The 23,808-nt window shown below is 38.6% G+C and overlaps 2 protein-coding genes across 2 annotated transcripts; one reads left to right on the top strand and one right to left on the bottom strand.

The window, feature by feature from the left end:
• Window positions 1-8,868: 8,868 nt before the first annotated feature.
• Window positions 8,869-9,462, bottom strand: LOC139155431 (olfactory receptor 1G1-like). Its single transcript, XM_070730562.1, has one exon. The coding sequence runs from the start codon at window positions 9,460-9,462 to the stop codon at window positions 8,869-8,871; it is 594 nt and encodes a 197-aa protein (XP_070586663.1).
• Window positions 9,463-13,820: 4,358 nt separating this feature from the next.
• Window positions 13,821-14,741, top strand: LOC139155382 (olfactory receptor 5A2-like). Its single transcript, XM_070730514.1, has one exon. The coding sequence runs from the start codon at window positions 13,821-13,823 to the stop codon at window positions 14,739-14,741; it is 921 nt and encodes a 306-aa protein (XP_070586615.1).
• The last annotated feature ends 9,067 nt before the right edge of the window (window positions 14,742-23,808 follow it).

Below are 23,808 nucleotides of genomic sequence, written 5' to 3'. Positions count from 1 at the left end.
AATAATAATAATAATAATAATAATAATAATAATAATAATAATAATAATTTATTAGATTTGTATGCTGCCCCTCTCCGAAGACTCGGGGCGGCTCACAACAAGCGATAAAACAATATTGTACAGGCACAAATCTAATATTAAGAAAAAAACTAAAAACCCTATCAATTTAAAAAACCAAACAGCACATACATACCAAACATAAATTATAATAAGCCTATGTATCTTTTCTGCATCCATTTTGGCTAGCATCTCTATGCATAATGAAGTGACAGTTTCTGAGTTTACTATATGTAAATAAAAGGGTACTGTTCATGAAGTTACATACATATCAATTATATTTTTATATTTTCTAATTTATCCATATGAAGTGGAGTTACACAATCTGCAAGAGAAGCTGTTTCTAAGGACAATGTTAAGCCATGATATTACAAAAGTCTGCTGTATATGCCATATTAAAAGTTGTTGCATGTTAGGAAGTTGAAGCATGTAGTGTGAAAACGCTAGACCATCCATTCTTTCCACCATGGCAGTAATTCTCTCCTTCTAATAACCTACTAATTTGCTGTTCATGTATAAGATATGTATCCTGCTCTACCTTTACTGACAGGGAAAACATATTCTCTTGTGGGCCTGATCCCCATTTTTATACTCAACTTTGATTATATATAGTGTCCTGCCTCGCCTCAAGCCATCAAGGAGCGAAATAATTAATCAAACACACACATGCATACTTGGGAAAAATCAAACCAGGGTTCTTTATATTCAGAAAACTGCAAACCACAGAGTTTCAGAGCAAGGTTAGTTTAAATAGTCAGTAGGTCAGAGTTAATTACTCCAGTCAGTGCAGGAGCCTTTCAGGGTTACATCAGCCAGAAATAACTCACAATTTGAATGTCATAATGTCCAGAAATCCACAGCAAACACCAAACCACAATTCATCAAACTTTCTTCAACGATGAACAATAGACTCCCTCACCAATCTCTCCAACCCTCCCCTTTTTCAAGGTTGCAGCAGCGTCATTAATTCTTATTACCTGTAACTTATAATTTGTTTCTGCGTTTGTACAGCTGCTCTTCTCTTCCCAGCATTCCCTGGACCTGAGCATTCAGAATAGGGTTGTTCTTTAACTCTTCCTCTTCTGATTCAGATGAACCTCTGGCTGGAGATCTGACTGACTCCATTCCCCTCTCTGTCTCTTCAGTCCCTTCCTGCTCCATTTCTCTCCCTGTCTCTGCTTCTGGTTCACTGTCTGATTCATCCTCCAGCCAGACTGGTCTTCTGTAAACAGATGGCTCCCATTCCTCTGCATCAAAACCAACAGCCACAGGAGCTGGCCTGAAGCCAACCACAACACATAGTTGACTATACACACATATTCACATATATATCAATTAATCATGCTCAGCTAATTATGCAAAGCAGAAAAATATATCATCTATATCTATGAGTATATTTCTGTCTATAAAATCTATATAAAGCTATTGCTTTATCTTTCTTTCTCTTTAATAATAACCATAATTGTTACAAAATTGTTTCCTTTCCTTTAATCACAAAAATAAAAGACAAGAAATAGTAGGTTACTTTGTAGGAAGAACTTCTGTTGCAGCTTAGCCATATTCTGCATCTTCTCAAATTTCCTCTCTACGTGTGAACATTCTCTTTGAAGCAAGACATTAAAGAAGGAGTTAGTTGATGTTATCCTTCCTCTATGGTTTCAGAGCAGTGGAAACTCATTGAGTCAAGATGCTCCAATTTGAGATAAAATCAAGTTTAATATGCCACAAAGTTTTTATTTATCTTTCTTTAGTTGTCTTTCCTTTCCTTATTTAAAATATTGAAGTTAAAATATGAACTCCTCTTCAAAGAAATACATAGGCAGAAGCATTAGATAAATATGGACGAACATGATTTCATCTTGTTAGCTGAGCTATCATGAACTGCAGTGATGCAGTAGTTAGAATGCAGTACTGCAGGCTACTTCTTCTGATTGCTGGATGTATTTAAGGAAGGTTGTATTAACCTTCCTTAAATCCTATTTGTAATATATATTTTTTCTATATGTGTCGCACACTTATGCATGTATATCATTTAATCTTTTAGAAAGGAAAATAAAATCTAATATAAACTAATATGAAGAAAAAAAGAAAGAAACCAAAGTTAAAACTAAAAGTGCTAGAAAGGGAAAAAATGCAAGAAAGAAAAGAAAAACAAAGTTATAAATTCAGTTATAAGTTTATCACTTACCGTGAACAAACATAGCTGTTATATTCTTTCTATCTTCTATAAAATCATCAAAACCATAAGTTAATTATTTTCTGTTTTGTGCAAAAAGAAATCCATAAAGGCTTCTAGTCACAAATATAAAGATTGTCTTTTCTCTGATCAAAGGCATCAATTTAGCCATCTTATAAATGATACATACTTGCTGATGAAAGTATTCAGCCCTGTGATTTGAGTATTAAGGTTTGTACAAAATGAGAATTGTGCCAATTGGGAATGCATGTAAAAGGAGGAACAAATCATGCTACAAAATCCAGAATTATTATGGATTAACATGAGTGATAGCACTCGTCTCAAAGTTACTTTGTTCCCAACTAAATAGTAAATAACTACAGGGGAGGTCTCTGAAAACCAAGTGTTATTCTTTTATTTATTTATTTTGTCCAATACACAATGAGGGTTTTAGTGGGTACACACACACACAGTAAAATACATGTTGAAGGTTATAGAGGAGATACTCAGTAAAATATATCTAAGAAAGAATAGAAAAAAGATATAGGAATAGAACATATCAATGAAAGAATATAAAAAGAGATATAGGAATAGAAGAAATGTATAGGAGATATAGGAGAGCAATAGGACAGGGGATGGAAGGCATTCTAGTGCACTTGTACTCGCCCCTTATTGACCTCTTAGGATTTTTCAGAGGTCAACCATGGATAGTCTAAGAGTAAAATGTTGGGGATTAGGGGATGAAACTACAGAGTCCAGTAGTGAATTCTATGCTTCGACAACTCGATTACTAAAGTCATATTTTTTACAGTCAAGTTTGGAGTGGTTAATATTAAGCTTGTATCTGTTGTGGGCTCTTGTGTTGTGGTTGAAGCTGAAGTAGTCTTTGACAGGCAGGACATCGCAGCATGTGATCTTGTGGGCAATATTTAGATCATGTTTAAGGTGTCGTCGTTCTAAGCTTTCAAGACCCAGGATTGTAAATCTGTTTCATAGGTTATTCTTTTAAGGGTAGAGGAGTGAAGGGCTCTTCTGGTGAAGTATCTTTGGACATTTTCGAGGGTGTTAATGTCAGAAATGAGGTATGGGTTCCAAACAGATGAGCTTTTATTCTATGATGGGTCTGGTAAAAGTTTTGTAAGCTCTGGTAAGTAGTGTGAGATTGCCAGAGCAGAAGCTATGTAGGATTAGATTAACAACTCTTTAGGCCTTCTTAGTGATATTGTTGCAGTGGGCTTTGGTACTTAGATCTTTAGTTATTAGTATTCTGAGGTCCTTGACCGAATGGGGATTATCTGTGATAATTTGTTTATTAAGTTTGTATTTGAAGTTCTGATTCTTTTTGCCGATGTGTAGGACAGAGCATTTGCTGGTTGAGATTTGGAGTTGCCATGTGTTGGACAAGTCAGAAACCGAGTGTAGGTCTTTTTGTAGAGTAATTGTGTTATCAGTGGTGTTGAAGAGTTTTACATTATCTGCAAAAAGAACACAGTTGCTTGTGATGAGATCGCAAAGGTTGTTGATGCTATCTTGGGGGACACCGTTTTTAACAGGGACGAGTGAGATTAGATTAGATTAGATTTATTGGATTTATATGCCGCCCCTCTCCGCAAACTTGGGGCGGCTCACAACAATAATAAAAAACAGTACATGATAACAAATCCAATGCCCACCAATCTAATTACAATTTAAAATTAATAAATTCATAAAACAGTCCCAATATATATAAAAAACAGGCACAGTCAATCAATAAAATGGCAAAACAATATGGGCAAGGGGGAGATGTTTTAGTTCCCCCATGCCTGATGGCAGAGGTGGGTCTTAAGGAGTTTACGAAAGGCAGGGAGGGTGGGGGAAATCCTAATCTCAGAGGGTAGCTGGTTACAGAGGGTTGGGGCCCCCACAGAGAAGGCTCTTCCCCTGGGTCCTGCCAGACGGCATTTTTTAGTCGACGGGACCCAAAGAAGGCCGACTTTGTGGGACCTAACCGGTCACTGGGATTCGTGCGGCAGGAGGCGGTCCCAAAGATATTCTGGTCCGGTGCCATGAAGGGCTTTATAGGTCATAACCAACACTTTGAATTGTGACCGGAAACTGATCGGCAACCAATGCAGACTGCAGAGTGTTGGAGTAATATGGGCATACTTAGAGAAGCCCATAATTGCTCTTGCAGCTGCATTCTGCACGATCTGAAGTTTCCGAACACTTTTCAAAGGTAGCCCCATGTAGAGAGCGTTACAGTAGTCGAGTCTCGAGGTGATGAGGGCATGAGTGACTGTGAGCAATGACTCCCTGTCCAAATAGGGCCGTAACTGGTGCACCAGGCGAACCTGGGCAAACGCCCCCCTTGCCACAGCTGAAAGGTGTTTCTCTCATGTGAACTGTGGATCTAAGAGGACACCCAAGTTGCAGACCCTCTCTGAGGGGGTCAATAGTTCCCCCCCCAGGGTAATGGACAGACAGATAGAATTGTCCTTGGGAGGCAAAACCCACAGCCACTCCGTCTTGTCTGGGTTGAGTTTGAGTTTGTTGACACCCATCCAGGCCCCAACAGCCTCCAGGCACTGGCACATCACTTCCACTGCTTCGTTGACTGGACATGGTGAGTGAGGATATGGAGCTTCCTATTTTGACCACTTGTTGCCTATTACACAGGAATGCAGTAACCCATCTATGGAGGGATCCTGAGATGCCATAGGATTTAAGCTTTTGAAGTAGTTTGTCATGGACCACTGAATCCAAGGCTTTGGAAAAGTCAATATAAATTGCATCTATAGATTTTCCTTGATCAAGATGAGTTATCCATATGTTTTTGCAGTGACGGAGCTGTAGATTGCATGGTAGTTTTTTTCTGAATCCGAATTGTTTGTTAGAGAGCAGATTATTAGTTTCTAGGTGGAGAATAATTGATTGGTTTATAATTGATTCCATAACTTTACATGGGATGCAGCATAGTAATATTGGTCTGTAGTTATCGACAAGAGAGGGGTCTCCTTTTTTGAAGATGGGGATGACCATTGTTTTCAACCACAGCTTAGGAAGTGTGCTGGTACCGAAGGGCTTTTTTTTTTTAAATTATGCTTAATGGTCCAGCTATAGCAGAAGAGAGCTTTTTTAGGAAGTATGCACATAGACCATCTGGTCTGACTGATAGGGAAGGTTTCAGGTCACATAAGGCTTTTTCAGCTTGGTCTTCAGTGAAGTTTATTTGGGTTAGTTCATTGAGAGAGTTTGAGGTGCAAGTGATGAATTTGGGGGATGAGCTGTTGCTGTTGACCAAGACAGAGCCAAAGAATGAATTGAGAAGGTTAGCTTTGGATGAATCATCATGGTATTCTTTGTTGTTGAGTCCTTTGAGAGGTGGCATAGGCCCTTGAGTTTGTTGTTGACAAAGTAGTAGAAGGCACGATTGGATTTGGTGCACAGCATGTATGCTGTGGTAGTTGAGACATTCTGCTTTTATTTGTTTGCATATGCTTTTATAACGGTTTTTGAAGTTTACTACTTGTCCTTTTTTTGTTTTTACGCCAGAGAGATTTTTTTAAAAATTAATTTTCTTATTGAGATGGGGAGGTTTTTTTTCTTGGTTGAGGCAGATGCAAATAGTACGTAAAGTCTGATGATTATTTTCATTTCAAGCAAATATGTGTTGTAGAGGTCATCCATAGAGTTGCAGTTAGATAATAAAGTTTGCCAGTTTAATGTTGAAAGATGAATTTGTAGTTTGCTTTTTTGAATTTGAATTTCAGAGTCGTATTATTTGGGTAGATCTTAGTGTGGCTTAGATTGAGACTGAAGTTTATCATGCTGTGGTCACGGTTGGAAAAAGGTTCTTTAATTTGTAAGCCATATATTGTACTTTTGCTGCTGCAGAAGATGAGATCCAGACAGTTATCTAATCTAGTATTGTCACTTACTAGTTGGTCAAGTCCAGGACTGGTGACTGTGTTATATATAGTAGAGTGGATAGATTCCATGCTACATTCGTTTAATGTCCAGTTAATGTGTGGTAGGTTGAGGTCACCAAGGAAGATGATGGGGTGTGAGCAGTGGGTAGCCCACGTTAGTAGTGCTGATAATTTGTTTTCACGTGTGATGCCATAGTCAGGAGCTCTGTAGCAGAGTAAGAAGCGAATTGTGGTATTTAGGGATAGATCACAGACATTAGTTTCAGGGAGTAATAGATCCTGCCCAACTTTGATGTTTTTTATGTTTAGAGGTTTTTTATAAAATATAGCTACCCCGCCTCCTCTGAGGGATTCACGATCATAACGAGAGACAAATAGTTCCTTGTTGTAATAATGGAGTCTGGGTAGGATGCATTAAGCCATGTTTTAAGATTAGCAAACCGGTTTTCTCTCTTATCTCCCTCGTATTTTGCATACTCCTCAGCATGTCTAGTTGTGTAATGATGTTTCAAATTGTATTCTTTGGGCACCGCAACTTTGCACTTCCCACTTTCCTGAAATTGTCTGTGCTCATCACCAATCTTTCTTTTCATTGCAGGCTTTGAAAAAGACATGTTTGGGGCTGTGTAATATATAATTCCACTTGGTATCAATGTTGTGATGTGTCTGTTTCACTTGTTTTCTGTCCTGCTGTGCAGCAATTTCCACCTCCGCTTTTGAGCCTGGGGTAATGATGTAAGTTCACAATATGCCCGGCTGATGTCCCGCCTCCAAAAGCAATATACCCCACCGTGATTGATAGGTTCATTCAGCTCTGCACACAACACTGAAAAGTGCCATTCGTATCAATCTCAGGACGCACTAACATTAAATTTTGATATTGAGGTGGGGGCCACAAACTATTGTCCCGAGGGCTGCAGTTGGTCCGTGGGCTGCGAGTTTGAGACCCCTGGGCCAGAAGGAATTAGGGTGGATTTTACATGTAGTCAAACACATTCAGGTTTTTAAAGAAATTCACATAATAACCAATTTTGTGCATAAAAGTGTTTGGGCAGTTTAGCATTTATATTGCAAATGCTATAGCAAGGAAAGGAGATATGCTATAGCAAGGAAAGGAGATATGTTACATTTATTTCAAGTTTTAATCAATTTATTTATTTACAAGACTCATATCTCATTTTCTAGTTAGCTCAGAACAATCCATAAAACATGGATAGAACATGTCCCTTTTTTGGGGATCCAGACCAAACATCCTTACATTGCAACCTATCAGTCCCTGTGTTGCAGCCCACTACCAGGCCTTTGGTGGGCAAAGGTCAGAATGTGCATCTCCACTTGTGTAAGTAGCATGCTCCATTTGTGTGAGTGTACCAAGAGAGAGTATGTCTTCCCTGCACTAATGCACAAAACCGGAAAGGTTGGGGAACACTGCTCTATAAAGTTAAAAAGGTTAAAATTTGAATAGTATGGATTAAATCATTTCCATGTAGATATCTGTATTGTCCACTTCCATCAATCTTTATGACTTAGACAATTAAAAAAATCATATAGAACATTTTTTTAAAAAAATTCTAAAGCTGAAATGAATCAACCTAAATTAACAGACTCTGTTGATTAAAAATCAATGAACAGTTTCAACAGTATAGGAATTGAATTCTTCTTATTTTTGTATCTTTTATGCCTTTTCCAATCCTTCATATGTGTTGCTGTCATAATTTGGTGCAATCAAGGGCATAATGAGGATTCTATGAATTCCAGTTTCAAAGCAAAATTGAACTTCTGAGAAAGATTATTTCATGATATGGTTTCAGGAACAAAACAGTGTTCATTAAATAATTAAAGGGGAGCGGGGTTTTTTTATCATTAGAACAAACAATATATATTTAGAACATTTGTAATTTATGCTTTAAATTTATTCATAGAATATACATAAAATGGTCAGTTAATCTGTGTGCAGATCTATCAGTGCAAATCAAATTATGTATATTTGGATTTTAAAAATGATATCAAGACAGCAAAAGCAGCAGCAACTGAAAAATAATTATATGAGGAAAATATGCAATATATGCTCAGATTAATGTTGATGTCAGCTTTGTGGATATGTAAAGTTAATTGAGTTTCTAAATAAAACCTGTATTAAATGAGAGACTACAACTTCCCACATGTCACATTATAGTATAAAATATATTAGAAATTGTATTTATTTGATATTGCAAATAATCTGTGTCTGTCTGTCTGTCTGACTGACTATCTATCTATCTATCTATCTATCTATCTATCTATCATCTACTGCATATTTGTATGTATGTGTGGATGTATTTAAAAATAGATTTGGGGAAAATAAAGGTTTTTATACTAATATAAATTTAGAAATTGCACGTATGGAATATGGTGGAGCTACTTTTGTTTAAAAAAACATTTTAAATGGCAGTGCATGCTTTTATATAATTGGAAAACATGCTGACTAAATAGCAGATATCTATATCTATATTTATATCCATATAAATTATATTTCTTTTTCAATAGTTTTTGAATATACATTTATCCGATTGTATCTTTGTCTCTTGTTCAATATTATATAATATTATGCTACCTTCCAAATAAGAAGTTATCACAGGGAGAAGGGGGGCCACCACCACCCCTTAAAACATGTTATATCATTAAGCCTTTTATTTTGTGTGTACTCGGATTGTAGCTGTGTATTTGTAAGGAACCCCAAGTATTATTTCAGGGGTAATGAATGGCCCTCCGTTTTCCAAACATTTTCAATAAAACTGATTTGATCTCCTTGTTTTTCAGACTGTAAATGATAGGGTTTAACATTGGGGTTAAAATGCTATATTGAATAGAGATTACTTTGTCCAGATCTATGAGTGAATCTGAATTTGGCTTCATATAGTGAACAAAAGATGTAAGGTAAAATAAACCCACAACAATAAGATGGGAGCTACATGTGGAGAAAGCTTTTTGCCGGCCTTTTGCTGATTTAATTTTTAGGATGGTTGAAATGATGCGAATGTAAGAGAGCAAGCCGAAAAGAAATGAGCTAAAACCTAATACAAATGCAAATATTAGAAGAATAATGTAATTAGTGAGAGTCTCTGTACAAGACAAAGCCAAGAGTGGAGGAAGATCACAAGTATAGTGTTTAATGACATTGTTGCTGCAAAAATTGAGATTTAGCAAAGGAAGGGCATTGCCTATAGAATGAAAGAAACCCAGGAGCCAAGCACCACCTACCATTTTATTACATACCTCTTTTGTCAAGTATCTGCTGTAGTGTAGTGGGTGACATATAGCCACATATCGGTCATAACCCATTGCTGAAAGGATGAACACTTCTGCTCCAGCAATTTGGAAAAGGAAGGCAATCTGTGCAATGCAACCTTCCCAAGAAATATTTTTTTGCTTTTGGATAAAGTTTGCCAGCATTTTGGGAACAGTGACTGATGAATAGCAAATGTCAACAAAAGCTAAATGTCCGAGAAAGAAGAACATGGGGGTGTGAAGGTGAAGCTCAGACTTGATCACCAATATAATTACCATATTAGCCAGGATGGTGATTAAAAATATGATCATGAAGAAGAAAAGAAGAAAATCCTGTATGTTTGGATCATTGGAGAGTCCCAACAGAATAAACTCGGTTATTACAGTTTGATTTTCCAGTTCAGATGATTCAAGAATCATTAGGCATAAAATTGAACAGAGATACTTTATGCCAGTCACCTTCTTTCAGCCCACAATGTCAGGTTTGCTGAATCAATTTCTGACAACTAAATGGATTAACACTGTGATGATCCAAAAATTGAACTCTGAACTTGCAGGAAAGTACTAGGGAGAAGAAAAATAAGATAAAAGCTATCTTTGCAGCATATTGCACTATATTTATGAGATATATTACCTATTCATTGCATATGAATTAAAGTTAGGTATTATGTTAGGAATAACTATTTCTAAGGACAGCCATGCTAAATATACAGATACATTTGGAAGATGGAAGGTCATTTTATCAGCTATTGTGCTTTCCATTATTTTTAGTATAATTGCTTTTGCTTCCTCATTTCTAAGATTTCCTAAATTTCCTATCCATGTAGTCAATGTGAACCCTTTCCTACCTTTTACTGTTAAACACATCATTGTATTTTTCTGTTTTTCTGGTTACTAGAAAAATATACATAGATTTAGCAACAGTATAGAATTGATTTGCTACTATCTTCTTTCTGAATTTCTCTTACTCTTCATCCCATCTTTGTAGCCATGCACATTTTTGGGCATCCTGTCCAACTAGTAAGTACATCATGCTATTGTTGTTTTTTAAGTGTAATCAGGACTTGGAGAAAGAAAGATTCAGGTATTTGAAAGTTTTCAGAAAAATATCTAAATGGAAAAGATATACCCAATATTTCCACTTTTTCAAATGAATGGTTGCTGGGAATTTTGATAAGATTAACACTTCTTTCAGTGAGAACTCACATCTAGTCATATAATTTTATACTGAGTTGTTGCTACTACTGAAGCACTTGACACTGAAATGAAGGATGAATGTTTCTATTGAGAAGCTGGAGTCGATAGTCTTTGCCCATAATGATCTTTTTGTATGGTAGTAGCCAAAATAAACCAACCCAAGTACTGCTAATGCATCTCATTGAAAGCCCCTCTTCCCATCACATTTGCAATCATTGTGGTAATTCTGTAGAGATTTTAAGATTAAAATGTGGAAAAAGAACACAAATACTTTTTCACATAATAAACACAATTATTTCCTCTTGTAACAAAAGGAATTACCTTCTAAGATGTAGTTGTATCTTAGTAAAGAAGTGCCCAGGATCTTTATAACTGACATTTAAATCTGAGGAAATCTTAATGGGAGGAAGATAATAAGAAAAGGTGGAAGCTGATGCCCCAATACCTCCTGGAATTAAAATCAATAGGGAATATAACTTATACAACTGATACAAAGTTGATTTGATATGCCTTGATCTCATCTTCTCCAACAGTTTAAACTCAATTTATGATCTATAAATAAAAGAACCCTTTTCCAATATTGACCACAGCATGATTGACTTTTGTCTCAATTTATGTGCTTACAAAGAGAATCATAATGATGAGTCCCCAAATTATAACTTTAAAAAAGCCAACTATGATCACATATCTGCTGACCTCTCAATTCTTGATTAGTCATTCTGTAATGGCTGTAATACTATTGAAGACCATTATAACACTTTTTTTTTTCAAAGTCAAAAGAATCATTAAACTATATGTAATAATAGCAATCTCCAAAATCAGAAAAAACAAATTACCCATAACAACAAGGAAGCTTCAATTTAAAAAATGTCTCTTTGGAGAAAAACAAAAACCGGCTATATAGCTAATTTTAAAAGCCTCTGCAAAACATTATGCTGCCAGATAAAGGTGACTGAAACCTGGCTGGGCCCAGAGAGAGGAGCTCCTCTCTCTGAAATTTGCCCAGCCAGGTTCCAAGTATTGCATCAACCTCGACCCAAGGGAAGGGGAAGGGGAGGAGTGGCTATTACAGCCAGGGAGAGCCTTTGCTTGTGTAGACTCACTGCTCCAAGGATTGTGGGTTGTGAGTCCCTCCTGGTGAAGTTGGACTCAGAGGTTCAGGTGGGCCTGTGCTCATGTACCTGCCTCCCAGCTGCGAGTCAACAGCCCTGCCTGTGCTGCTCGAGGAGGTAGTCAGGTAGGCGGTAGGATTCCCCAGACTCATTGTCTTGGGGGACTTTAACCTCCTGTGCTCGGCAAAACCTCTGGGTGAGCGCAGGAGTTCATGGGCACCATGAAAGCCATGGACCTGACTAAAGTAATACAGGGTCTGACTCATGAGGGGGGGGCATGCACCTGACATGGTATTCCTCTCTGAGCAATTGAGTAATGGTCTGAGACTAAGGGGCTTAGAAGTGTTGCCTTTGTCATGGTCAAACCATTTTCTATTGCGGCTTGACTTCCTGGCTCCAATCCTTCAGTGCTGGGAAGTGGAACTGACTAAGTGGTTCCGCCCCAGATGCCTGATGGATCCAGAGGGTTTTCAGAGGGCGCTTGGGGTTATTCCAGATTCACTCGTCCACAGTTCAGCAGAGTCTCTTGCTGAGGCCTGGGACAAGGCTAAAGCAGAGGCTCTTGACTGGATTGCGCCATCACGACCTCTCTGTGGCACTAGACCCTGTAGAGCTCCATGGTTCAACGAGGAGCTCTGGGAGTTGCAACGCCAGAAGAGATGTCTGGAGAAGCAATGGAGGAAGAGTAATTCCAAATCCAATTGAACACTTGAAAGAGCTTTTATTAAGACTTACAAAGTGGCGCTCAAGGCGGCAAGATGCGCGTATCATGCCGCCTTGATTGCATCAGTGGAATCTCGCCCGGCTGCTCTGTTTAAGGTGACCCGCTCCCTTCTTAATCAGGGGGGAGTTGGGGAGCCCTTGCAGAGTAGTACCAATGACTTTTCACTGATAAAGTCATTCAGATCTGGGCGGACCTCAACTCCAATTGGATAACAGAGTCGACTGATAATGAGTCAGTTGAAGTGACTGGGGCCCATACTGTTCCATCTGTCTGGGAAGAGTTTGATCTGGTGACACCTGATGAAGTGGACAAGGCCATTAGAGCCTTGGTGAACGGGGAAAAAGGTGGCTGGCGGCAGCATGGCCAAGTGGGCAGTGGGGGGAGCCAGCGAGAGAGGCATGACGGGCAAACATTTGCGAGCAGGGTAAATGGCGGCGGGCAGGGTAAGTGACGGCGGACAGCAGCAAGCAGCCATTTACCTTTTTTTGCCTATTTCCATTTTTTTTTCAGTTCTGCATTTTAACCATTACACCAAGGCAAGGAGGGATTCATAGGAGAAATGAGTATAATTATAAATCTATAATAATAGTTGGCAAGGAGTTTTCATGTGGGAATATTGTCCCTTCTGAGATAACACCTTTTTAGATTGTGGATGCCTTTGTATAGAATAGATAATAATATGTGAAGGATAAATGCAGTTAACGTATTGTTTAGAAAAGAACTCTGAAGCTGATTTCATTTAACAGAAATATAAATAAATGGATTTGGAATTGGGAGTATTGCTCAATCCCTACCTTCCTGTTTATTTTGAAAGTAAGGTAAGTGCAATAATTTTTGTCACTTCCTGCAAGAACATGCAAGCAATTATTCTATCTTTAAAAATATTCCAGATTGTATGTACAGTATATTGCTTAAACAGTGAGCAATTCTAAACCTAAATATATTTCCCCCCTTATAATTGACTAAAAGGAAAATGCTAATGATTTAAAAAATTGTAGATTGCCAATATATGTCACTTTTAAAAAATGCTCTGTATTTATATACCAACTTTTATATGGACTCTTTACAGAACTTTCTAAGGCATGGTCCAATTCATCTGACCAATTGTACATTGGACATTTGGAAATAACTCTAAACAACAATAGCTAAAATAATTCCCATGGTATTTATTCCTTTTATAATTTTAAGAATTATAATCAACTTTAAGAAAATTCCAGGTTTTCCAAGAATACAGCTTGATAAACGCCTCAGGAATAGACTACACTGGGTAGATTCTTCATTTTCCTGTTTGACTTAAAGCTTAATACTGTATTAATATGTTCCCCAATTTTAATAAATTTAACTTTGCATCTTTTTGTATTATAGATAAGTAAACAAAAATGGAGAACCAAACTGATTCATTGGTCTTCCTTTTTCTTGGACTTTCCAATGATCCTCAACTAAAGATTCTTCTTTTCTTGATCTTTTCAATCATCTTTCTAATAACACTGTCAGGAAACATCACAATAATTTTGATCATAAGAATGGATCCTTCTCTCTCTGCACCGATGTATTATTTCCTCTCTCATCTGTCCTTTGTTGATATCTGTTATTCTGCAGATATTGTCCCTAAGATGTTAAAGGACTTTCTTATGAAACATAAGAAAATTTGCTTCACCAACTGTGTTACACAAATCTTTTTCAGTCTTCTATTAAGCGTTACAGAAGTTTTTATACTTTCAGCAATGGCATATGATAGATACAGTGCTGTTTGTCACCCGCTTCATTACGTAATGATCATGAATAAAGCACTGTGTACTTACCTGCTTATAGGAGCATGGCTAATGGGTTTATTGGCTGCAATCATAAACACTGTTCCTATATTTGGCTTACAGTTTTGTGGCCTTCGAGAAATTAATAACTTCAGATGTGAACTTCTATTGCTATTGAAAGCATCTTGTTCTGACACTTTTTTAAATGATTGGATTCTTTTATTTTCTGTGTTGATTTTTGGACTTGGTTCCTTCTTACCAATTTTGGTCTCCTACATCCACATCATCTCCAGTATCATGAAGATGCATTCCACAGAGGGCAGAAGAAAAACTTTCTCCACCTGCAGCTCTCATCTAACTGTGTTGGGTTTGCTATACATGACAGGAATTTCTCAATACATGAAACCTAGAAGAGTTTCTTCAACTACACTAGACAAGCTTTTCTCTATTCAGTATAGCATTTTGACCCCCATGCTGAACCCAATTATTTATAGTCTGAAAAACCAAGAAGTGAAGAGAGCACTTAGAAGAATAATTACAAAAAAGTAAACATAGATGAGTACGAGGCTACAGAAATGAATTTCCCTTTATTCAGAAACTATCTGGTTCTTTCTCTGCTCTATTCTGGATGGAAAAGACCTTCTCCTATACAAGCCACTCTGTGATCTGAAATTTCTTCTTTTTCATGGGAACTCTATCATATTGAAAAATGTTGTCCTTTCCTAAATTTTCCTTGTTGGTCTATTGTGCTTTATTTAATTTGTATATTTTATACAGTACAAGTTAATAAATAAAAACAATATTAATAATTCAAAATCAGTAGGCTATAACAACTTGGATTGAAACAGATACTTTGATGATAGTTTCAAAGTCTACTTACTCATTTACTATAGAAAGATTGACTAGACAATCTGTCTATTGAAAATATAGATCTTGAATGACTAAATTAAGAAGATATTGATAAGATATGTTCCCCACTTGTGACTGTGAATTGACAAACTTCAATGTAGTATGAGAACTGTAGAAGTATTCAGAAATGTATCTGCTGTATTTATTGCTGTGAAAATATTCCATTGCTTGAACAGAATTTATGCCAGCTTTAAAAGAAACAAGTTAAAGCTTAGAATTTTTCATGCATATTGTGTATCATCAACATCACATTCTTTATTAAGTTTTCATCAATTTCAATTGTAAAAGTTTACATTGTTGCAGTAATTCACATTCATTTTGATGCTTCATGTTCCATGGGATCTGGGATAGTAAAAAGGCTATACTTTCAATATAACATCATAAATCTTTATATAAAGGATAGTGCTGGTGTATCTATGTCCCTTCCTGCTTCAAACGCTCGACTATCATCCCAGTGCCGAAGAAGCCCTCCATCAAGGAACTGAATGACTACAGACCAATTTCTCTAACATCTGTAGTTATGAAAACCTTTGAAAGGCTAGTGATGTTCCACTTGAAAACCATCACGGATCCACTGTTAGAACCCCTGCAATTTGCATACTGAGCAAATAGATCAACAGATGATGCTGTTAATATGACTCTACACTACATCCTTCAACATCTTGAATCTCCAATGACCTACGCTAGGGTCCTCTTTGTGGACTTCAATTCAGCATTCAATACCATCATACCGGACATTCTCTTAACCAAACTAAATCAGCTAGCGGTATCTGAACACACTTGTAAGTGGATCACAAGCTTCCTAACAGACAGGAAGCAGCAGGTGAAGCTAGGAAAAATCACATCAGATACATGTACAATTAGCACAGGTGCCCCCCAAGGCTGTGTACTCTCACCACGTATCTCTATACACTAATGACTGCATCTCAAACGATCCATCTGTTAAACTACTGAAGTTTGCAGATGATACAACAGTGATTGGACTCATTCGAGACAATGATGAATCTGCATAGAGACGGGAAGTTGAACAACTATCCTTGTGGTGTGACCAGAACAATCTAGAACTGAACACACTCAAAACCATAGAAATGGTGGTAGATTTTAGGAGAAACGCTTCCACCCTTCCACCTCTCACAATACTAGACAACACAGTATCAACAGTAGAGACCTTCAAATTTCTAGGTTCTATCATATTTCAAGACCTAAAATGGTCACCTAACATCAAAAACATCATCAAAAAAGCACAACAAAGAATGTCCGTTCTGCGCCAGCTCAGGAAGCTCAAACTGCTCAAGAAACTGCTGATACAGTTCTACAGAGGAATCATTGAGTCTGTCATCTGCACTTCTATAACTGTCTGGTTTGGTGCTGCAACCCAACATGACCGACACAGACTTCAGAGGGCAATCAGAACTGCAGAAAAAGCAATTGCTGCCAACCTGCCTTCCATTGAAGACCTGTATACTGCACGAGTCAAAAAGAGGGCAGGGAAAATATTTACTGACCCCTCACATCCTGGACACAAACTGTTTCAACTCCTACCCTCAAAACATTGCTACAGAGCACTGCACACCAAGACAACTAGACACAAGAACAGTTTTTCCCCCGAACGTCATCACTCTACTAAACAAATAATTCCCTCAACACTGTCAGACTTTCTACTAAATCTGCACTTCTATTCTACTAGTTTTTCTCATCATTCCTATCACCCATTTCCTCCCATGTTGACTGTATGACTGTAACTTGTTGCTTATATCCTAAGATTTTTATTAATATTGCTTCTTTGTTGCTTATTTGACCCCTATGACAATCATTAAGTGTCGTACCACATGATTCTTGACAAATGTATATTTTATTTTATGTACGCTGAGAGCATATGCACCAAGACAAATTCCTTGTGTGTCCAATCACACTTGGCCAATAAAATTCTATTCTATTCTATTCTATCTAATATAGACAAAGTAAGTTTGAAATTTATTTTTAGATCATTGGTGAGATTCGTAGTCAAAATAACAACTGCTGCTCTTCTTGCTGTTTCTGCTGCTTTCTATTAAAAGGATTTAGTATCAATAAGAAGAAAATTCTGTAATTTCTTTAGTAATAAGATCTTTTAAAACTTATTTTGTTTTTCTTCAATGAAAAATGTTGCCAGCCAGTAAGCCACATTCATCAAGGGCATCTGACATTTTATCCTTAGATAATGTTGATCTAAGATTAGCAGAGGTGTCATACACCCCTCACTATTCCACCCACCAACCTGGAACACAGACCTGCATCAAATAGAGACAGTGTCATTAATACTCCTGATGTTTAAGAGTGCATTAATGCTGCAATAAGAAAGGGCATTGAGACTGGCATCAGGGCTATGGCTGGGGATTCCACCGCTCCTCAAATTTGCCCTGGCCCTTCTAATGTATATTATTATCCCACCAATTCCACCTATAATCATAGCCTCAATGGCCCCCCTCTTTCCACAGAGACTCCCTTGCTGACCCCTCTGACAAAGAGGAAGATGCATCCCAAGATAGGGAGGTTGGGGGCATGGAATTGTCAGAAGATGAAGATACTGAGTCAGAGTCTCCCATTAAATCAGGACTCTTTCAGCCAAGCCTTTTAAAATCTTTATTGTGCAAAGCAACAGTAACTGCCAACTTGGCTTCTACATCTACTGAACCATCCACGGGTACACCACAGATAGACCCTCTGTTTGAGGCTGCTGCTTCCCAGACAGAGATAGTTCCAGCCCCAACTCTCTTTGTGGACTCTATCTTGAAACAATGGGAGGTTCCAGCTGCGGGTTCTCTCCCAAATGCTTTAAATAAAAAAATATTTAACATAGCATTGTGCCTGATGCAACACTTATCAGTTCCAGCAACTGATGCTCTTGTGCTGGCTCTCTTCTCTAATGCTCCTGTGCCGGGAAATTCTGAGGAACTGCTTAAGCCAGAGGACCACAAAACTGTGGTACAAAGTTCACATCAGGCCTTGGCTTGGATTGTTAAAGTGTCAACAATAGCCTCTTTTTTCTGTAGAATGTCCATCAAGTGGCTGCATACATTGCAACAGAATATTCTTGCCGCTGACCCCAAAGTGTAACAAGATATAAATAAATTGATAGCAGCAGCACAACTTACATCCGATGTGACTCTGCAGGCCACAGATCCCCTGCCAGAGCTATGGGCTCCACTATTGCAGCCTGGAGGATGCATTGGCTGCACTTCTGGCAAGCTGATATCTGCTACAAATGGCATTTGGCTGCAGCACCCATCAACGGTCACTTGTTATTTGGGCCATCACTTGATCCTATTGTCATCAAAACCAAGGACAAATAGAAGGTCCTCCCAACCGCTAGCCGCAAAGCAGTCAATAGGGCATCTTCTTTCCCCAAATGTGGTTTAGTGTTTCCCCCAAACAGCAAACTGACCCAGACCCAGTTCCAATGGCCCATTCAAGGAGCCGGCAGATGCCCTTTCCACTGGAACCACTAGGCCCTCTGGGGAGCCGCCCACTGGGAGTCACTTGGTGAGGATATAACATCTGACAATTGGGTGTGCAACACATTGTCAGCTGGTCTCTCCCTTCAGTTCCTCTCCCACCCCCACCCCTCGGATTTCTTTGGACAGTTCCTCTCCCACCCCCACCCCCCGGATTTCTTTGGACAGTGCCCTCACTCCTTGAATTCCTCATGGCAGATGCCATTTCACACCTGTTAGACATCTGTATCATCCAAAAATGCCTGGGGACCAGCAGGGGCAGGGCGTTTACTCTATATTATTTGTTGTACCAAAGTCATTGGGGATGGAGAGCAATCCTCGATCTCAAGTGGCTAAATAAATTCATTGTATGCCGCAAGTTCAAAATGCATACTTTGCAGTCAATATTGGTAAGTATAAGAAAGGGTTACTTCCTTTCCTCTATTGAATGTCGGAGGCCTACCTCCATGTCCCCATTCAGTCAAAACCTTGCGGATACAATGATACCTCGACATAAGAGTTTAATTCGTTCCAGACCCGAGCTCGTAAGTCGATCAACTCGCATCTCAAACGAATGCCTTTAGACTTTGTTTTTCATGCCGAGATAACTGGAAGCAAGGAGATTCTTGTGCCACCTAGCGGAAGCTCGGCTCGTATCCCAAATTTGAGCTCGGGTGTCAAACAGAAATTTCGCTCATGTCGTGGCTCGCAACTTGGAATACTCGCATGTGGAGCAGCTCGTATCTAGAGGTTCTACTGTATCTCTGATTCTCATATGCAGGGGAACATTATGAATGGACTATCATCGGCCCCAAGAGTGTTCATGAAGATCCTAGATGCCCTAGCGGCCCATCACAGGGCAATACTTGTGTGTGTCCAATGCTATCTGGACAATATATCATCCAGTCTTCCTCCTAATATCAAGTGGAGGAGGATGTCCAGGTAGTACTCAACACCCTCGGACATCATGGGTTCTTTGTAAATGTGGGCAAGAGTCAGCTCTCTCCAGCTACTAGACTGACTCACCTAGGTGCCATCATTGACTTTCTGGAGAACAAGGTGTACCTGTCCCAGGAGAGGAGGGATATACACCATATTGGACTCTGTTCAGTGCATTCTGGACCAAGGACTGATTCCTCTGGATCAGTTGTCATTTCTCCTTGACAAGATGATATTGGCATTCACATCGTTCCTTGGGCTCACTTGTACTCTAGATATCTTCAATGGTTTATTCTCCCATTCCAATGAGAGGGCAGGACACCTCAAAGACCAAAGTGCAGATTCCTGCATCTGCCCACAGGTCTTTAGAGTGGGGGAGATCCCATGCCCTTAACAAGGGAATGGGTATTCTGAAGCTATCCAGGGTTGCAGTCACCATTGACACCAGCACCAGGGGTCGGGGTGTTCATGTCAGGGCTGAGGTTACCCAAGGCGGTCTTTCTGGCTCTTCAACAATTTCAATCCTTACAGTTTGGTCAATGTGTATTAATTTTGACGGACAATATGATGGCTAAAGCCCATATTAATAGGCAGGGTATTAAACAATTGGTGGTAGAAGCCAAGGCATTAGGGCTATAGGCAGAAAAAAACTTGCAAATTATCCTCCTAAGGGACAAGGGCTTTGGTAAGTCCCATCCTTGGAAACTAGCTCCACCCACTATGAAGAAGCAGTGTTGGTTAATGTGATACACCCTTTTTCATAGGGTGGAGCTAATCTCCAAGACCCTCCCTTTTGTGAACATTCCTGGCTGGCTGTCCTCACATTGGTCTTCTTAATTGTATGTTACATGGAGCAGCATGCTGAGCCTGTCTTAGTTCTTCACACAAAAGAGGAGGTGTGACACATGGGGACCCCTATTTATATGTTTTCAGGCTCAGTCCTTATTGACTATGGTCAGTGTCATTCCCATCCACGGAGACTAGTTCCATCCTACGAGAAAGGGTGCATCACATTAACTGTACTGTACTGTTTTATTGAGATTAAAATTAGTTTTATGACTTCTGTATAACAAAAGAATTTTGTGGTGCCAAAAGTTATTTTTCTGCATTATTCACTACCAAATTTAAATAGTACACAAATGAGGAAATTGTTCTGCTTTAGAATTTTCTAAGCTTTCTATATTTATTTATTTATTTGATTTATTTTTAATTTTTATCAATTCAAGAGATCAAACATGTGTAATGTCTTTGCTTCCAATTTTGCACTCAAAACAAACACACCAACAACAGCCTTCCTGATTCTCCACCCAACAGATTTTGTTACAGCTTCAATATTCCAACTTTATTTTTTTCCATTTTTTGAATCAAATTCTACTTTCCAAAATATTCTCCTCAACTTATTATATTTTCTATTTCTTGCATCTCCACCATGTCTTTTAAAGTAAAACTCCTCAGTGCTTAGGCATTGTTTATTTGTTTATTTGATTATTTTTTTATTTGTTTATTTGTTTATTGGTCTATTGGTCTATTGGTCTATTGGTCTGTTGGTCTATTGGTCTATTGGTTTATTTGTTTGATTTACATGCGACAGGAGGTGGTTCCATAAGTAATCTGGTCCCATGCCATGTACGACATTATAGGTCATAACCAACACTTTGAATCAACTCTGGAAACCAATTGGCAGCTAATGCAGTCTGCGGAGTGCTGGAAAAACATGGGCCTACCTTGGTAGGCCCATGACTGCTCATGCGGCTGCATTCTGCGCAATTTGTAGTTTCTGAACACTTTTCAGAGATAGCCCCATGTAGAGAGCATTGCAGTAGTCGAATCTTGAGGTGATAAGGACATGAACAACTCTGAGTAGGGACTCCATGTCCAAATAGGGCCACAACGGGTGTACCAGGCAAACCTGGACAAATGCTCCCCATATCGCAGCTGAAAGGTGATGGTCTAAAGTCAGCTGTGGATCAAGGAGGAAGCCCAAGTTATGAACCCTCTCTGAGGGGGTCAGAAGTTCCCACCCAGGGTAATGGACAAACAGATGGGGATGTCCTTGGGAGGCAGAACCCACAGCAACTCCATCTTTTCGGGATTGAGTTTGTGCCTGTTAGCACCCATCCAGACCCTAACAGCCTCCACATCACTTACACTGCTTCACTGATTAGTTACAGTTACAGTTCTTTTTAAGGTTTTTTATTCCATGATCTCCATTTGCTATGTAGCCGCTCCTTAATTTCTGGTCTCTTTCTTTTTCCTCTTTTAACTGTTAAAATACTTTTCTAATGTTTTCTCTGGCAAAATCACTCATAAGCTTCATTAGTACTATGTATATAACTGGTTGGGTTTGACAATATATAAAACAAACCAACGACATATGCTTATAATTACTGAAACACTATTGCCTTAAGATGCTATTTCTCTTATGTTCTCAGTGACTGCTGTAGTAGTAACTATGTGTTAAATACTGGTTCCCCCCAATTGCTCAGGTCGTCAAAACCACAAGCTTTGGAGAGAACCTGTCAATCATCCCCAAAGATGCCCAACGGAGAACACGCAGTTGCTAAACCACCACCCAGTTTTCCGCCCCTAACCTGCCTACCCAAATGACCAAAGGTAAGCCAATTAACCTAATTGGGGCAAAGCACCCCCTAACCGCTTATCCGTCACTCCAGTGTGGAATAGGCGAAAAAACAATCGTGGCAAATGCCAAGACTGCCAAAAATTCCTATTCGGCCCCCTAGGGTGACCCACAGTGGCACACTGCAAGATAGGGAGGGTGGGTGGGTGTTTGCTCAGACAGAGTCCTGGGCGAAAAGGAGGATTTCGAGCCAGCCAGCCCCTTTTATAGGGCTGGCTGGCTCCACCCAGGACTCTGTCCTGGCTCCACCCAGGACTCTGTCATCGGGTGGCCGAGATTTTCAGCCGAGATCTCGCGAAGCCTCGTGAGATCTCGGCATTCCAACATGGCAGCTACGCCAGTAGCCGTGTCCACCGAGCCTCCAGCAAAAGCGCCGGGGGATGAAGACCACCGGCAGAATTCTTCACAGTCTCCAACATTTCACTTTAAGATCCTCCTTCCACTTGACTCGGGTTGATGTTTCTATTCTATTCCATGTGATCAAATCTTGCTATATTTCTGCCAAAAGATGGAAATTTTCATTACGCTTACAACATTTCTTAAATAATGAGTCCCCTATTGTTTATAGGCATATTTACTATTGTTCTCCTATTGTTCTATCGTAGAGAAAGCATTAGGTCTCTATCTTTCAAAGTATCTGGAGGAAGGAGATGATTAATATCAACTGCAGTCAGTTTTCAGGTCAGAATATAGTACTGAGACATATGAATGATTTTGATTGGAATAGTATACCCATCCTAATCTTCCTTGACATCTCAGTGAGTTGCAGTATCATCTATCGTGGTGTATTTCTCAACAAACCCAGTGAGGGGTAATAGTTCTTCACCAATTTCTTCCTTCTTCTGAAATCAGTTCCAGATAATGTTGTGGGGTATATACCTGTATATGGTGAAGTGTACTTTCTATGCTATATCACTTGTCCTGAGGGGGACTTATTTACTTTTGGTTTCTTTTCTTTTTTGGTTTTTAATCAAGTTTTTTATTTCTTTTTCATTTTTTCTTTTAAATATTATTATTATTATTATTATTATTATTATTATTATTATTATTATTATTATTATTAACAACAACAACAACAACAACAACAACAGAGTTGGAAGGAACCTTGGAGGTCTTCTAGTCCAACCCCCTGCTTAGGAAGGAAACCTTATACTACTTCAGACAGAATTAATGAGCTCATCCTCATACAAACAACTATTTGAGAAATAATTATAAGCCATTGATCATTAGAAATGAGTTTTCATGTGGGGATATTTTCCCTTATGGGATAATTATTATTATTTGATTACAAAATTTATGCTGCATATAGAATGGATAATAATACTTCAAGTATAAATTCTGCCACCATATAATTTTGAAAAAACCACTACAACAATTGATAGGTGCGGATAAGTAGGGTTAGGATTTGGGTCATTGTTCAGTCCATACTTTCATGTTTGTTTTGAAAGGTAAAATATAGTAAGTATAACCTTCTGTTCATTTCTTGCAAATATATTCACGAAAATTCTTTCATCTTCAAAAATATTAATGATGATGTATATATTACTTGAATAGTCAGAATTGTAAATCTAACTACATTTTCACTTTGTTTTTGATAATAACTAACTAACATGAAAATGCTAATACTTCAGAAAATCTCTGCCTTTTAAATAGATTT

The sequence above is a fragment of the Erythrolamprus reginae genome, unplaced genomic scaffold (genome assembly GCF_031021105.1).
Source record: "Erythrolamprus reginae isolate rEryReg1 unplaced genomic scaffold, rEryReg1.hap1 H_18, whole genome shotgun sequence".
In the NCBI taxonomy this organism is placed as follows: domain Eukaryota; kingdom Metazoa; phylum Chordata; class Lepidosauria; order Squamata; family Dipsadidae; genus Erythrolamprus; species Erythrolamprus reginae.
The sequence above is the reverse complement of the archived record's forward strand: the minus strand, read 5'-3'. Positions and strand labels throughout refer to the sequence as shown.